The sequence below is a fragment of the Glycine soja genome, chromosome 17 (assembly GCF_004193775.1).
Source record: "Glycine soja cultivar W05 chromosome 17, ASM419377v2, whole genome shotgun sequence".
In the NCBI taxonomy this organism is placed as follows: domain Eukaryota; kingdom Viridiplantae; phylum Streptophyta; class Magnoliopsida; order Fabales; family Fabaceae; genus Glycine; species Glycine soja.
Genome location: NC_041018.1, coordinates 4577560 through 4595662, shown reverse-complemented (window position 1 = coordinate 4595662; position 18103 = coordinate 4577560). Strand labels below are relative to the sequence as shown.

The following is an 18103-nucleotide window of genomic DNA, read 5'->3' as shown; positions in this document are numbered from 1 at the left end:
GTCAACTTTTTGCATGATTCCAGACAATAAGAATGCAAGTTGCAACAACTTTTACTTATTCATACTCTTAACACACTCTATTATTGATGGAATTTTATAATTCTCAATAAATTTTCACTAATAATAAAGTGTATTAAAAGAAACGTGTTAAAAGAAGAATGCATTGTTGGCACTCATGTTTACCTTTAATATTAACATGTGCCTAACTGTAATTATCTCAAGTTATTATGGATGCCATCCTCTGCGTATAAATTGGCCTCAATGACCCTCAAAGATTACACAGGCTAATAAGTGAATGCATGTGAGTTTATACTTAACTCAACTCCAAAAGTTAATTCAAAGAATAAGGATTGTCTCTCACTTATATATTTTAATTTGACTTTATTTTTAGTCGACGTGAGATTTGAGTTTTTCCCAACAGGGCTGATGAGTAGTGATGCATGAACTATATAATTTGATTTTGGAACAGAGTAAAGACACAATTGGAAGGTTCTTTTTTGTCGAAAGACATAACTGGAGGTTGATATACTTGGATTGGAATTATTAGTTTTCTTAGGGACCTTATTACAAAGAGTGTGTTTACAACTGTTTAACTTAATTTTCTCATGGTTAGGAGAATGTATTTACTAGTATTTACCTATATGTTTGAATTTATTACTGACAGTTTATGGTAATGGACCTGGCTTTCCTGCACACGCGCGTTTTAAGTGTCTTTTCTACATTGCTTAATCCTAGCATACATGTTAAGTTTGCTAGCTAGAATCTGCTAGTTTTGAATTTCGTTTGTGATTGAAATAAACTCGTGTAGTTAATGGGATGCATAAACATAATAAAACACTATACTGTTACGAGTGCTTCCACCCAAAAATAGTATAAGGAAATGTTGTAGAATTAATGGGATAAATCCGATTTTACATTAAAAAATTGCAAGTAATCACAGGTGAACTGATTACTACACTTTAACTCAAAATTTTAAGGTTCATGTTTATGAGTTTTTTTTTTATTTATATGATTTTCAACTTTTTCATTTCTATCTAATATGAAACTTTACCTCACACTTATCTTCTAATTAGTATTGCTTTTAGATGCCACAAAAGTTGCTTTTCAACCTTATTGTTTTTTAGACTAATTGTCATTTGTCATGGTGTGGAGGAAAAGAGCATGGGCTAAGTGCAGAGATAGCAATGGGATGGGTCACGAACAAGTTTGGTCCTCTCCATTCCTGTAAAATGTGGGATGGGTATGGGTGTGAATATAAAAAGAGACGATCAATAATAATATATGTTAGAAATAGTATATTAGAGAGTGTGTTACTAACACTCCTCTTAATTAAACTTCATTACAAAACAAGATCAAATAAATGAGAAATGAGACATAAATTTTTTAAATTTTAACTAATGTTGTCAAAAAATAAAATTTAGCAAATAATAAAGACCATCTTTGACAAAGACATGACAGTTAGTTTTTAATTTTTTATTAGCTGAAAAAACTTATTTAACTATTCGGTAAATAATTTTTTTAATAATTTCTTCATAAATTTAATTTTTTTTTTAAAATATTGATTAAAGTAACATTTTTTAACACGTTAATTTTTAGCTACAAACACAGGAGAAGCCTACAAATACCGGAGAAGAAAGTCTGTTCACACATCACCTTCAATGAAACTATGAAAGTAGTGTATGTCCACATTTTTTTTTTCTTCTGAACGTCGCACAGGAATTTAATATTAACAAGGTACATGAATTCCTAAAGGGATAGTTTACTTCTGCTTGGCCCAGTTGGGAGTCACAAGAATCCCAAAGTCTTGTCAGAAATTACTTTTTAAAAATATATAATTATTTCCATCGCAAACCATCATCAAAGAAAGTAATCTGTTGAATTTTTTCTAACTTCATCAGAAATTTCAAGTGCAAAATTCACATAAGACTCAATACTAAACATCACTTACAGCCGGAAAAGAAAACGCTGACAAAAAGGCCAGCAACATAGCATCAAAGAGATACGCATTAAGAATAGACCAATGAATTTTCTGAATGAACAGTGGCACGTAGTGTTTTCAACTAAACAATTTTGAAAGTTTTACAAAGATGAACAACCATAATGAGTTGATATGATTCCTCCAAAATCTATCATGTAAAATATAACAGAAATGGAAGGAAAAAATAATAAGCCATCCATCCATCCCCAAAAGGAACACTAAATCGTTAGCCTCCTCTTCTGTCCATGTTAGGCCACTCGAACTCCAAGGCCAGTTCAACTCTTGCACTCAATATATGTGGCTGGCAGGCGATCAAGCCGCAATAATGCTGCAATTTACAACTCTCATGCCATATGAGAAACCAAGATCGGGGCCGAAACTAACATTACTTTCCGACCAAAGAATTAGATCAAAATAGCAGGCTCAACTCTCAAGGTCCTGAATAATTGGCCAGTAGACGCAACAAACTATCCAGTGTTTCAGGAGTGAATTTCCTAGCAAATAGGTAGCATGGCTTCTGAATCCCATTCCATAAGCAAGGCCAGCTTTGCACTTCTTTCTGTGGAAACACAAGATAATTCATCAAGCTGGTTAATACATTCTCAATAAAACAGATCAGTAAAGCTCTCATACACCATACCTTCTCATCACTGGTTACGTGCATGCTAACATCAATGGACTGCAAATATAACAATTATCGTGAATATCCAAGTACTAAACTTGAAAACAAATCAGAAGGACAACGCTAAGTTGAAATAGACTACCACAGTTGCAGCACGCTTACTAAACAACACCACTGTAGAAAAAGAAAAAGTGTCACACCTAAAACAAAATTGCATTTTTTTTTCCTTTACCAGCATTGCAAGTGTTTCTTCTAATAGCTAAGAATGCACATGTGTTGCCAACACGCTTGGAACTCAATCATACTCTTACTATTTTGGATTTGAGAACAAGTGGAATGGAATGACATTAGTTGCCATAACATGGATTGTGTAAATTAGGATGGAATCTAAATTCCATCCCATTTCATCCAATATCTGTATTTCTTTTACCCTAATTTGAGGTTATTGGATAACTTATTATTTACTCACCATCCAAACAATGGAAGGGAAACTTCAATTTCATTGTAAAATAATCTAACCCATTCCATTTCACCCATATCCTTAGATATCCAAACAGATTAAGACTGGGATGTGATGATGATGCCAGAGGTTTACCCTCGACAAGGCTATCCCTCTCCTCTGCATAGATGCTTGCCGAAAAGAATGAATATGCATTGTTGTAAAAATTAGAGTTTTAGCAGAACTATACCGTGATATTCTTCAAAAGCTCGTAAGTAACATCCTGAGCCCTGTATGATTTAGGGTGCCATTTTCTCTCAGACCAATCAACATGAGTTAGTGACCAGTTTGCAATGCCACCAGGATCAACCATCTAAATCAGAGACATAAGCTAATTAGCTAAAGGCTGAAAAATGTTAACAAAAGAACTGTATTAGAATTCAAATTCTCACCTGGAAGAAGGTTGGCAAGTAATGCTCATCAGCAATGCAATTCTTCCCCTCCAAACCAGGCTGGGATAATAAGAAATTTTATATCAATTGAATCCGTAGTTCCACAGAAATCACTATATGTAGATAATTTGAATATCAGCTCTATGTTGACAGTTAAGTAGTTTGGACAACAAGCAATACATATTGGGGATTTAAAAATCTTGTCCAATCACCTTACATGGTGTTTGGTTGGAGGAAAATGAAGAGGGGGGCCGGGGAGAAATTTGATTGATTCAAAATTTTGAAAAGGAAGATTAGCTCCCACATCAGAAACTGGACTAAATTATCCTTAATAACTTTTTTTACCATTCTAGGTATATAAAAAATAAAATTGTTTATTTCTCCTCCCCACCCCCTGTGAACCAACCAAGGTGTCCCTCCCCTCTAGACCAAACAGCTGTCAGCATATTAATCAAGTAAGCCACAACACTGCCACACAAGATGCCTGATATAAGTCATTTGCATATCATCTCTATGTTCCCTTGGTCAATAAGGTGCCTCTTTTCTGGTTTGCACAGCAGTACATGTATGGGACTTAAAATTCTAATTTATTAGAACATATATGATCTGATCACCTTAATCACATAAGCACACTGGCATACAAGATAAGACCAACAATATCAAGGGTGCCAACACTTTTTGACATTCCACATTGCCATCTTTTAAATTTTATTTGTGTGGCACCTCATACCTGTACGTGCAAGTATAGGTACTCTAGAGTGCACTAATGCTTTTCTATTTTCAAGGGAAGAAAAAGAAGATTGTATAACGTCTTGCATACAGTTTACCGCAAACATATATTGGAGAAAAATTATTAAGAAAATACAAGTAGCAAAATGCAGCATCCATGTATTGCTTAAAAATAAGAAACTCGGCATCTTGAACCTCATGAAATATTTGCTTGGCTGGATGAGTAAAACAATTTTAAGCAGAACTAAATGTGGTTAAATAATAAATATAACTGACACTTATGGAGAATAAATTAAACTATGAAACATAAGTCTTTACCTGGCAGTAAGACCGGAATTTTGAATAATAAAGGTTATCAGCCATGACTATAATTGCATGTTGCCGCTTCATAGCAAACCACTGCAGAAAAAGTTAAACAATGAGGCAAAGACATATAAACCGGATATATATATACATGTATGTGTGTGTGTGTGTTTTCTTGGTTGCCAAAGACTCGGACTATGTCAGAGAAGAAATGCTTAAAGGAATAGGTGTGGTGATATTGAATGACAGCAGAACACTGATTGGGTGACCAAAAGATATAGAAGGAATTTCACGCAAGATCAAAGTATTGTTCATTTTATTGACAAATGTCACAAAGTTTTTATGACAACTCAACTCTGCCCTGTGTTAAGTAGCCTATTGACATAAATCACAAATCAAGGGTATGAAACAATGGCAACTTCCAATTATCCAGTTGGTATCTTGTGAAAGGGGCAATCATAAAATAAAGTAGCCTAAATACTTGTTCAAATTTCAAATTCTTTGTATATTAATATGCAAGACTTCTATTTTAAATATTGAATTTAAGTTGCTCCAACATGACTTTAGCAAGAATATACCTGTGCACCCTTTCTAAAGTCCTTCACCTCAACTTCAGGTAGCATGTGATCTGAATACCTGCCATTGCCGTGAGGACCGGGATCCTTAAAGCTAATAACAAAAAGGAAAAGTTCACATTAGTAAAGGATGTCAAATAGACAGAGCAGAAAACATATAGAATAATAGCCATTATCTCAATAAAAACCCAGAGAGACACATGTAATACTGCAAGTCATACCAGTCTACAAAGCTGATATTTGTATACATCAGATACTCGTAGATATACTCAAAATCATACAGAGGCACACAGCTGCAAAACCAATATAAGAAAATCAGAAATTGATAAAACCTATAAAACTAAGAGTAAAATATACTTTTAATCCATGTAAATATGATATTAAGTGGTTTTAGCCCTAGAAAATTTTAAACGTTTTAAATTATTTAGGGAAAACATTGCATGCATCAAGTCATGCCACCTCAAAATGGTAGTTATCATGACATGATTAGACATATGTCACGTCATCAATATGTAGTGACAGACAATTTTCAAAAGTTTTAAAATTTAGGAGGACTAAAACCAATGGAAAAAAAATTAAGGACCAAAATCAAATGAAGTCGTATTTGTAGAGACTAAATACATATTTAAGCCTAAAACTAATTAATAAGTAGGAACAAAATTAAAAGCAATCTCATAAGTCATAACACATTTACGGTTTACCTATCAGACAGTAGAACAAATTGCTGGTTGTCAGTATCTTGAAGGGCATTTGCCAATAGTCGTCTCTCTGCATCAACCATAGAAATTTTCCCCCAAATCACCTGCAACAAGACTTCTGATTAAAAGAACTGCTTAATAGAAAACCACAGACTACTAGAAAACAACGGGAAATTACACTTTCAATCACTATTGCTATTATTATAACAGTTGAACTTAAATAACACATTCAGAATTATTTCAAGAAAATACCAATTAATTACGAGCAGCTACAACATTGTTCAGGCAAAGTAAATTCAGAGTTCAAAGCCAAACTGGACTTGTTGACATCAGAGCTTATTCCAGTGAAGAAAACAAATATACTTTTATCACATATTTAAGGAGAAGGAAAGCGTACAACAGATCTTTATGCTTATATTTTGGGTTACCACTGCAAAATTGACATCTCATGATGCCAGGCAATGGGGCTACTATTTCTCCTTTCTACTCTGTATTAAATAAAATGTCTATGATGTGGATCTATTGCAGCATTATATTTCCAAATCATGAATTACATAGTCAAAGTATCTGTTAATCTCTCAAGTCAAATCAACAATACTATTCTATTTTCCTAAAATCAAAAGCCGTGAGTTCAATACAGTAGGTAAAACATTAAGTCGAATACATTTAGGGTTTGTTTGTTTAAGCATAAAAGATAAACAAGTCACTCTGTGATACAGCTTTTTGTCAGAAACTACAATTTTTAGCTTATGAGAAAAATTACTAAAACAACCTTTTTAAGGTTTTTGAATATTATACATTTTAACACTTTTTTCTTTAAATAAAAATCTAAAACAAATGGTCTATTAAAATATGATTCATATAAGAGAATATATATTTGTTTTATCATTTAATTAAGACAGTACGATTCACAAATAGTAAACTGAACAATAACAAGAAAATATGTACCGGATCACTGCGTATATCCCGATTAACAAAATAACGGCTCACATGAACCGGTTTTGTCTTGGATGCATGGACATAAACAGAGAACTTCCCTTCGTGACCCTGAAAAAAAGGAGGAGTGCATCTTCCAGGTAAATGCACACCACAAGATGAACAGGATTCAAAAGAAAAGGAAACCATGTACCAACTACTGAAGTTACAAATACAAAGGATGTATATTCGCACAATAATTTATGAGGAGTCTATTAGTAAAAGTGTAAAACATATTTTGCATTTTGTGTTGTATATCTATAAAAAAAACTAGTGTGGCCCATTGCCCAGAGGCTCCTCGCTATGCGAAGGTATGGGAGAGGGATATTGTACGCAGCCTTACCCTTGCATATGCAAAGAGGCTGTTTCCAGATTCGAACCCATGACCAACAACAGGTCACCAAGGCACAACTTTACCACTGTGCCAGGGCTATATCTATACCAACAGAAATTTCAAGGGTCAAATACAAAACATTAAATAGCACTTTCAGTTAGAGGTAAGTGCCCAAGGCTGTGAAAAGAATTAAAAAACATCATTGTCACAACCGTGTGCAAGAATAATTCTTGTCCAATGTTGGAAGAACTAGCAAAATATCTATTGTGTTAACAGTTGCTTTCAAATGCAATGTTGTAAAATACTGAATCAAATCACAGACCATTTTAATTATTTAAATCATGCAACAGTTTACTTTGCCCATCATTCCCCAAAAGCAAGAGAGACCACTAACAATTTTCATGCAGAGTACCAGTGCCATCTAAGGGAGCAATAAGCAGCTCTTTTTTCTAATAATTCCAATTCAGTTTTCTGAATGAATGAATGAGATTCTCAAAGTCTCCCTGGTACTAACCATTTGATGTTTCTTTTACCAGTCAAATTGAGAAACAACAGCATGAACATATCAAATTAGACAGGTAACAAATTCTTACTTGAAAAAACTTGTCCCACAATCTTTCAAATGGCAGAGAGCCAGGTGACAAAAACATGAAGGCAATTTTAGAATTCTTCGAAACAACTGCCGGCGAGTTCAAAATATCCTTAATCACAACACGCGAAGCAATCTCCTCGTCGGTGTATTCTCTTGCAGGCATAGGTGGAAGCCAATCAACAAAACCCTTGCACCCTTTGGAAGAGAAGACATAACAGGTCGAACTGCTCTGCGGTGGGTAGATATAAGCACAGATTAGAAAGACACAGACAAACAACACCAAGACAATAATCCACTTCGGCTTCTTCATGGGAGGACGGTGGCGAGACCCAGGCAGTATCTGCATATCACCCATGCCGCCTAAACGCCAAACTTTTTCTGTCTTCATCTATGCAAATGCATCACCTCCAGCAAATTTCCTTTTCATTCACACGCACCCTCACTCAAACCCACACAAAATCAAGGGAATACACCCTACAAATAGACTGATGCAGAAAAATCTGGAAAAAAAAAAGTGCATTAGCAATATAACAACCCTCACGACATCATCAAAAGAGAGGCAGGTAACAACACATCATACAACGACCCAAATACATCATCCACCCAACCTAACATTTCTTCTAATTTTAATAAACATTGGCAACATTAAGGAATTAAGGAACATAGACTAATGTTCCGGAAAATAAAAAAAATAAAAAAAAATGCACGAAACATGTAAAAACTCAAGCAATTAATTTATTCATGCTAGAGAGTTATTGTTAAAAACTTTAACAGCAGGACAGGAGTAGGGACCAGTCTATTGGGAAGTTTGTTTCGGAGTATCGTAACAGCTAAAACAACCTTAATCCGAACGAAAAATCTGGAAAGTTAAGTTTAGAATTGAAACGGGCAACCACCTCGGGGTCGAAATCAAAAAAGATATCGAAACCTCTGTTGGGTGACAGAGAGTGTATAACGAAAAATAACTTGCAAGACACTAAACAATCTCACCCAATTTATTTACAAGAAAAAGAAAAAAATAAGGGAGAATTATTCCCTTGTGTTGTGTGTGTATAGTTTCTTCATCAAATAAGCGACGATATTAATTTGAAATCAAGCAAAAGGGAAAGAGAGAGAGCACCCACCCGGAATGAAAAAGCAGGCGAAGGATTAAGGAAAATCAAATCTAATATAATTAAAGATTGGAAGAGAAAGATCTAATCTAGGGCAAATGGAAGAATGAAGAAGAATCATAAGACAAGAGTGGAAAAGGAAGGGAAGGGAAGGAACCCTTTCTGAATTAATTTATTAATTTAAAAAAGAAAAAAAAAAACAAATCAACACTCTCTCTCTCTCTCTCTCTCTCTCTCTCTCTCTGAAACAAACACAAACGCAGACTCGGAAACAGAAACAGTCATTTCGGTTTGTTTGGGTCACCCAAGTTACCATTGCTGCCGCCCATTCCATTGGTTGGCGCTCGCTTTTTCCTTCTTTTCTTTTTAAGATATAATATATAATATATATTTACATTTACATTTTTCATATTTTTCTTTTTAAGATACATATTTGCATTTAGATCATTTAGATTTTTCATATTTTTATTTTTTAAGATGCATATTTACATCTAGAATTTAATATCTAACTCAAATAAGACTGATTTTATAAATATATATATATATGATTGTTGTATTCACATGTAAAAAAATAATTTATATTTGATTATTTTCATGTACATAATTTTGTTAATCAGACATAAATTCATAATCACGTGTTAAAGTAAAATTAATCTTTGATTTAAAAAGAAGAAAAAATTAGTATTTCAACATATGAAAAATGCAATAGTACAAATCTAAAATTTATAAAAGGAATATTTTTATAATATAAAAATTATACTGGTTTAAAAGATTTTAAACATATATTTAATAAGAACGGGCATTTTTAAATGTTAACTTGTTAAATGAAATTATTAATGTTTAATGAAATCTGTTTATTATATTTTAAATATAATAAGTATTTAACATGATAGTTTATAATTAAAAATATTTTTCATGTAATAAAAATAATAATAATCAAATCACATTATAAAACTATTTTATATCGTGATGTATTCCATTTTTTCTAATTAAAAATATTTGAAATGTATCAAATATTTTGTTCGTACCATATACTTTTTAAATTTTACAATTTCTATAATTAAAAATAAATACTTATAAAAACTTATCAAATGCTTTGTTAGTATTTTTTTTAAAAAAAATATATTGATTTGGCTCACGCCAGATACAGGCGCGTTTGCTTGTTCCAAGCAAACTATGTGTTTCTGGAATGGCGACCCAATCACCACGCAGCTTCATATGTTCAACAAAGTCAAATTTGTTATTAATCAACCATTCACCACGCGGTTGCATCCTTTAATGAAGATTACTAAATTAGGAAAAGGTTTCTTTCATTCAAAGATTTAATATTTAATCATTTACTAAATACAAATTAATCAATTAGTCAAGATTCATTTATTGTATAAGTTAGGGAAAATTAATACTCTTAATTTATTAGTAAGTTTTTCGACAGTGAGATGAGAAAATATAAACTTTCAAATTTCACATAAACAATCAAAATTATAAATTATTATAATCATTAATAAACGTCTCATGATGACAAAGATTTTCTTGCATGTTTGTTTTAACTCATTCAAGACTTTGGCTTGATAAAGAAGTAAATTTATTAATTCAAACCATTTTAATTAAAAAAATTATGGAGTATTTTATTGTAATTCAGAAATATTTATTAAGTTGAAATAATATTTAAGTCAATTTTCCCTAAAATTGTGACTCCTATAGTATGGTTGAGACACCTGTTTTTTTTTTAAAAATAAACTGTTTTCTTAGGGAGAAATTGTTTGAAAATAATTATTATTTTCTTATTCATAATAATTGAAGATAGTTTCAAGGAGTTTACACCAACTCGCCACAAATAATTATTGTGTTTGAAATATCAGCTGAACTTTGCTAAAACAAATCTTTTTTTTTCTTGAAAAATAAACTAGCTTCATGATTTGAAATTTAAAGCTTGTGATTTTATCTTAACAGATTTTTATTCTTGGAAAACGTTTTTTAAAAATTAATTCCAATTTATTTAACAGTTTCATATGTTAGAATTGTTAAGTTAAGCAGTATTTTAGATTTAACTTACAGATTTTTTTATTGAAAAATATTTATTAAGAGAATATACATATTTTTTTCAAATAAGAATCTATTATAATTATTATTACTTTTTTGAGGGAGAGATATTATAGAAATTTAATTTATTTGATAAATAAGAAAGAAATATTATTATTTTGATAAATAAGAAATAAATATTATTAGAGAAAAAGATAAATCAGTGAGATATTTATTTAGATTCTTTTCAAAATCGGTGAGATATTAGTGAAATATTTATTAGATTCAGTGAGTTATAAAAATAAATTCAGATTTTTTAATAAAGATATTAGTGAATTTATCAAAATCAGTGAGATATTTTGATAAATAAGAAGTAAATAATATCTCACTAATTTATCTTTTTCTCAATAAATAAGAAATAAATATTATTAGATAAAAATATTATAATAAGAGAATAATATTTATTTCTTATTTATCAAATAAGTACAATTTATATAATATCTCTCCCTAAAAAAAAACAATAATATATATAATGAACCTATCAAAACAAACAATGTTTTGATTCTACGAATCAGATCCTTAATAAATCCATTGGACGTCTTGTACCTATTACACTGTAGATATTTAATTAAACACAAAAAGTTAATAACTCGCAAATTAATAACCCTGCAGAAAAATATAATGAATAATTATTTACCAGTCATTCAAAATGGTTAAAAGAAGGGAAAAAAACAATATAAGCCTTATAATTAAAATAGTAAATATATAATTTCAAGACATATCTCCAAAAATTTAATCTATAACTTTAGGAAGAGATGAAAGAAATGAAAAACTGAAAAATAATTATGGTGTTTAAATACTATTTTGATTTTTTTAGAAAGAGATATTATTTTTTTGGAGGGAAATATATTATAGAAAATGAATCTATTTTATAAATGAGAAATATATATTTATTATTTTGATTGAAAGTGAATATATTAATCTAAATAAGTATTAATTTAGAAGAATCATTAATAATAAGTATTAATCTAAATAAGGTAAAATTAAATTATCAATTACTCTTATTTTGTGCAAGGTTACACACGTTTTAGAAAACCGTTATAATAATAATGTTATTGTATGTCAGTATTTTTATTATTATTATTATATGAATGACTCTAAAAAAAATAACTACCAAAAAAAATATGAAGATCTTTAATAAATTCTCTAATTTTGTTTGTTTTAATCCTAAGGATTACATGCTTTGATTATAGTATAAATACAAAATAATTTCGGGATATTGAATGTCTAAAAAATATTGACCGAATTATAAAAAATATTATTGTCATTAATGCATTTCAAAGTCGATGTTTGTTTTTTTTTTCCTGATTAGACCACATCATCATGGCTTAATTGAAAAAGACTAACAAAACAAAGATGTTAACTTATTATTTGTCAATTTGCCACTAACGGCGGCTTGCTCTACTTGCCCAAGACTTGGTTCAATCTGCAAGCCATCTGATTGATGCAACTATTCTCAATTTTATTTTTTTAGTTTTTTAATTTCATTGGTGTCCGATAACTCGTGAGAATATAAATAGTTTATTTCGATAAATATTTTTTAATTATACTATAGCAACTTATTTTTATTTTATTACTTGTTTTAAAAGTTTATCTAAGAAATAATGAAAATAACGAAAATTACTTTCGCTATTTTTTATATTTTTTACTATTTATAACAATTTTACTAAGTTGAAGCAAAATTACCTTCTGATTCTTGTAAAACAATAAACCTATATATTATAGCAAAACGCCTCAATCTTCAAATAATCTATTTAAAGCTAATTTTTCAAGAAAATTCAATTAGTCTAAGTCTAACTATTGTCCGATTACTAACATAAAAAAAAAAAAACTATTGTCCTATTACGTCGTTGCATTATTATTTTGATCACAAATATACCAAAATTTAGCTTTATTTAATAAAACTATATATATTTTTATTTATAAGATTCAATTATTTAATTCATTAAGATTAAAAAAATAACTATAATAATAATAAATTTATCCTAAATTTACATATTTTTCAAAAAACATCATTTTCATTAATATTTTTCTCTCTTCAATACATTTTAATGTAATATTTTCTTATTTAATTAAAAATATTTTTAATTTAAAAATAATTAATATGAGATAATATAAATTAAGTCGTATATAAAAAATAAATAAATTTAAAAAGTTAGGTCCTATCAATAATAACATCATAATAAATAATCCGTCTTTGACTTATTAATAATGAACAAAAGTTAAGCTTTTCTATGATCGTTAGGTCAATTTATTATATTCTTAATTTGGTGAACTGTGATTCTCAAGAAAAGAAGAAAAATAATGGTAAACTGTGGGCACTACTTTGACTTTGACCATCATTTGTACGGGATATATGTCTCATGTATGTGATTAATCAAACCAATTTTATGGTGTATGACTACAATTTTTGTGTGTGTAAAATTGTGATTAGTTAATTTTAGGTTAAATGAATTAGTAAGTTACTGAATTATTTGGGAATTTTTAATTAGATATAATATATAACTAGGTCCTTATTTTTATCATTTTTTAATTGAGTTTCTGCGCAAATTCATTGTGAGAGGAGGATTGGCGTTGAATGTTCTTCGAAAAGTAGAATTAGCCTAAAACAAATACACACTTCCTGACCATAATTTTCAACTTCGTGACTTATTTGTGCTATTAAGTATTAACTCCATCTAAAACACATAAATACACACATTATAGTTGCTTTCTAGTTATACTTCTTTAGAAGTAAAGTCTACTATATCCGAACAATATATTAAATATTTGATTAATCTAATTCAGACTAAGTAAAACTACTTACTTTGAGCTTTCTAATATTTGACTAGCCAGCACTGGGTTCATCAGAAACTCCACTAATCTTCAAGCTGAGCTCGTTCGTGGCGTGGCTTTTAAATGGAAATTTGGCTTTACATAATCTTCAAGCATGCATATATGATTTTTTGGGAATGTTAAGGTGGTTTTTTTCTTTTTTGGAATGTTAAGTTGGAACACAACTTCCAGGAGGGCATTGACATTGTTTAAGGAAAGGGCAATAATTGGTGAGTCGTGGAAGCTCAGGGACAATCCTTCAAGCCTCCTAGTTGATGCAATTAGGTAGTTGACGATGTTTTGTTCTCTTTTTTTTTTTAACTAAAAATATATCTTAACTTTTAGGGTAAATATTCGTTTTGTGTTCATCCAAATGTAGAACATTCACTAGGTTCTCTCTCAAATGTGGATGTAGTCAAATGTTAGTCACAATAATAATATAAAAGGCGTGTTAAAGTTTTTTTAAAATAAAAAAAATGTTTCTTTTATTCAATATCTGTGTGTTTGGACTTTGGATCAGAGATATTTCCACAATTTTTATTTTTTGACATAATGTTTTTCTATTTTTACTAACACTCAATTTGGTTTATTCGTTCATTTATTTAATGCTAAATTCTAACTTTGATTCTTTTATTTATTCTAGTCTCTTTTAATTCTTGATTCACGGTCTTAGTTTATTTTATTTTGTAATTTTAGTCTACACATTTTCAAAATCTGTAACTTTTGTCTACTTATTAATTTTGTATACATTTATTATTTATATTTTAATCAATTAAATTATTTTTTATGATAGATTAAATCAATACTAGGTTTAGTATTCAATTGGATAAAAATAAAAAATATTAAAAATTAATAATCAAACTAAAATTATAAATTTTTTAAAATGTGAAAACTAAAATAAAAAAAAAATAAGGATAAAAATTTTGGATTAAGAATTAAAGGTGGGAAACTGTACTTTATCATTTATTTATTTTTATTTTATTATATCAATTCTCTTTTATCCATGTATCTTTTTAACATTAGAATAGTCTAACTAAGCCACGCCCGATAAATTAATACAGAAAAGAGAATACAAAAGAAACTTTGGGCCAATGGCCCACATATTTTTGCTTCCTAAAGTTGGGCTGAATGCCTAAAATTTCTTCAGGCATTTCAGATTAATTAATTGAGCTTGTACTATAATTTGGATCGAATAAATGATTCACATTGGGCACTTGGGCTGGTTATGAGTAGGTCAAGGGGGCTAGAATCACGGAAAAAATAATAAAAAGAAAAAAGCAAGATAACATGGGAGAAATCAAGCATAGAAGCCAGAAGAAATAGCGAGCAACACCTTGTGCTTGCCACTTACGATTGAACCTCTTCACATTTTATCATTTTACTATTCTAATTTCTATTGTCTTTTATTTATTTTGGGTTTCTGTTTTATGATCTGGTCCAGGCCAAGCCCAAACTAGGTTCTTTCTATTTATAACCCATTTTAAAATGCATAGTGTGCTAGGCTTTAGGCTTTTTAGGCCAGATATTCAGATTGCTTCTCTGTTCCTCGTCAGAACTATTATAAAATGCATTTTTAATAAAATGAATCTTTTTCATATTATAAAATGCATTCCAAATATTTTATCCTTAAAATATTGATATAGTCTAATAATGATAAAAATAATCACTATGGTCAAACAATGATAAAAATATCATTACTGTCAAACAATGATAAAAATACTGGTATGTTATTCTATATAGTTTATTACGTTATCATAAACTTCCTTTTTTTTCAAGCCATTCTGTTATTTAAAATTTCCGAGGTTGAAAATCAGTTTGTATTGAACCTTAATTTAGTCATGCGGCGGCTGGCCCAATGAAAGCAGCATTTTTGTTTTTTTCGAAACTAACATTAATGTTTCATTTTGTAGTATTATTTTGACTTAAATGACCTTTTCCTTTTCTTTTTATAAAAATAGGGGGTTTGATTTTAATTCTCTACATATTTTTTTTAAACTCTAGTCTCTGGTCAATTAATAGCATTAAATAATGTCGCAACAACAATGTTAATATTATTAAAGATTCAAATAAAACACTCACATATAATTTTTTAAAAAATTATTTTAAAAACTTCATTTGTTTAAAACCTTTTTGGACATAAAGTGATATACACTTGTTAATGATGATGTGTTAATCCTATGATTATGATTGTTATTATTATGACTGTTGGTCATAATGGTGTAGTGATAACATTAAGGTGATAACGATGATGATAGTGACATAAAAAATAACTATTAATGAATGTGTTGACAATCAGAAGATATGTGACTGTCATAATGATAATCATAGTAAGAATAATAATGAGCTAACGAAAATATCGAAGAAGAATACATAATAATTAATATATTTTAAGACATGATAATTGAAATATTTTATATATTTGATTTTTGTTTGATATTTTTTTAGAAATTTGATGTTTACATGAGATTTTAATTTGAATTTTTAAGTATTTTCTTTGATTCTTTTCATATAATTTGTTGCTTATAAAAGATCAGATGATGTATTTTAATCTGAGTAGTTTATTATTTTTAACTTTGATAAGATAATTGATTAGTTGTTCTCATATTATAAAAAAAAACAAATGTTCCAGCTAGCTTTGTTCTGGTATGTAAGGTGTATCATATAAAAATGATTTTTTTTGGGGTGAAAATGAGAATGATTTATCTTAATCATTAAATTAAAATAAAAGACTTAAATTTTAAAATAACCCAAGCCTTCTATAAGCAGAAGCCACTTCCCCTTTTTAGTTATCACAAAAAAGTCTTTAGAAATCTTTAAGAATGAGAATCCAATATATTTCTTTAAAAAGAGAGCAAGCAAGAGAGATGATAAAGATCAAGTTAGTGCAATAAGACTTAAGACAGGTGACTGGTTTTTTTGTTCATCGAAGGAGAGAGAGCCACCGGGCTATGAGGAACGATAATAACGGTATATCCACTATCTTCTACCACAAAAACCTGCTAATTGCACCTCCTTTTTTTTTATAAGACACCCCAATCTTCATTTTTAAATCTTAAATACCCATTATATTATTTTTTTCATCTCTCACAAGTTCTCTCTTTAACGCGTAGGTAGCGCGTAGGTAGCAGTATTACCTGCGCGTACGCACGGGTATTGTACTATAGTATACAATAAAACGGTGGCATACATCTTCGGTTGACATTGAAGACGACATTTTCTTTATCGCAAAATGAAAATAACATGTTTAAGGAAAAATAACAGACAAGAAATAACATTTTTGAGGTTTGAGAATTCATCAAGAATTAATACTAACAGCTTCGCCTTTTCCTTACTTAATTCATCTTCACCTTCAAGCTTCTACTAACATAACATGTATGTAGATTTAAGAGTAAGTCAACTCAATACACAGTTGCTGACCTTGCCAGGGCCACAAACACGTTCATTAAAAAGAGAGATATTGTCAAAGTACACTAAGTAAGAACATTTATCTTTAAATTTTAATAAATTGTGAGTGTATGTCTAGTTACCATAAATACTTTAGAAAAACAGTTTGTTTTGTTATTCATAGTAGTTCATGATTTTAAATTGTGGTCTCAAACGTAATTACAATAAGGTATTTCGAATCATCATAGTTTCATCAATTGTTTTTTCCTTGCAACTATTTGTAACTTAAAGATTTATTTGACTTACTGTAACTGTAATTTATAATTATGAGCGATTCTATTTCTATTTGATTCAAACAGAATAGATTATCATGATAAATACAAGTGATCTATAAAAAAAATGAAGAATAAGCTGCAGTTGCTTTGGAAACAGGTTTAACTTAAAAGAGCAATTATTGGAACTTTAGAGACAAGCTTAATTTAAAAGAATTTTATCAAAAAATTGAAAAGAAAGATACAGTGAATAGAGTTGCCACTTGCAAGTTGTTTCTTTCATAAGGCAAGTGACAGAGTCTCGTTATTATTAGGCTTGTCACTTCATGCATTAATAGGATTGTTTCAACGCTTCAAATGGAGACAGTGGAGATTGTTTCATATTTCTCCCGGTTAGGTTAGAAACATTCTAGTTTGAAAACACTGAAATTAAGCTTTCTGATTTTAATTAAACTCTATTAGTTATTATCGTCGAATTAATACACCGCTCCATAAAAACAAAATTAATTAACACATCGTTGGCTGCATGTGAGGGCTTTTGTCTTTCGGGTCAATGATGCTGCAAGTTGATCAAGACAAACAACTTGGCTATTTTCTCACTAATAATAATAAAAATAATACTCCCTCCATTCTATAATAATTATTGAGAAAAAATAGATTCTAAAATAATTATTATTTTAATTTTTTAACATAACATTAACTATTATTTTTATTTATATTCTTATAATATTAATTAATGATAAAT

The 18103-nt window shown here is 29.6% G+C and overlaps 1 protein-coding gene across 2 annotated transcripts; it reads right to left on the bottom strand.

The window, feature by feature from the left end:
* Nucleotides 1-1960: 1960 nt before the first annotated feature.
* On the bottom strand, nucleotides 1961-9046 carry LOC114393620 (glycosyltransferase BC10-like). Of its 2 annotated transcripts, XM_028354978.1 has the most exons (11): nucleotides 8822-9046; nucleotides 7699-8197; nucleotides 6745-6843; nucleotides 5800-5900; nucleotides 5320-5391; nucleotides 5102-5192; nucleotides 4539-4619; nucleotides 3492-3551; nucleotides 3290-3412; nucleotides 2619-2657; nucleotides 2069-2537 (listed from the first exon to the last, which is right to left on the bottom strand). In XM_028354978.1, the coding sequence occupies exons 2-11, from the start codon at nucleotides 8083-8085 to the stop codon at nucleotides 2409-2411; spliced, it is 1182 nt and encodes a 393-aa protein (XP_028210779.1). In that variant the 5' UTR covers nucleotides 8086-8197; nucleotides 8822-9046; the 3' UTR covers nucleotides 2069-2408. The 2 variants fall into 2 exon arrangements, with proteins under 2 accessions (XP_028210781.1, XP_028210779.1); XM_028354980.1 differs by lacking the exon at nucleotides 8822-9046 and having other exon boundaries at nucleotides 1961-2537.
* Between the last annotated feature and the right edge of the window lie 9057 nt (nucleotides 9047-18103).

What these genes read in the sequence shown, in the direction of transcription:
- LOC114393620 (XM_028354978.1), bottom strand. Translation starts at nt 8,085, where the DNA reads ATGAAGACAGAAAAAGTTTGGCGTTTAGGCGGCATGGGTGATATGCAG. An exon ending in AATATCAGCTTTGTAGACTG is followed by an intron (nt 5,193 to 5,319) that starts GTATGACTTGCA and finishes TTTTGTTATTAG; the next exon opens with CTTTAAGGATCCCGGTCCTC. An exon ending in AGCTTTTGAAGAATATCACG is followed by an intron (nt 2,658 to 3,289) that starts GTATAGTTCTGC and finishes TTATATTTGCAG; the next exon opens with TCCATTGATGTTAGCATGCA.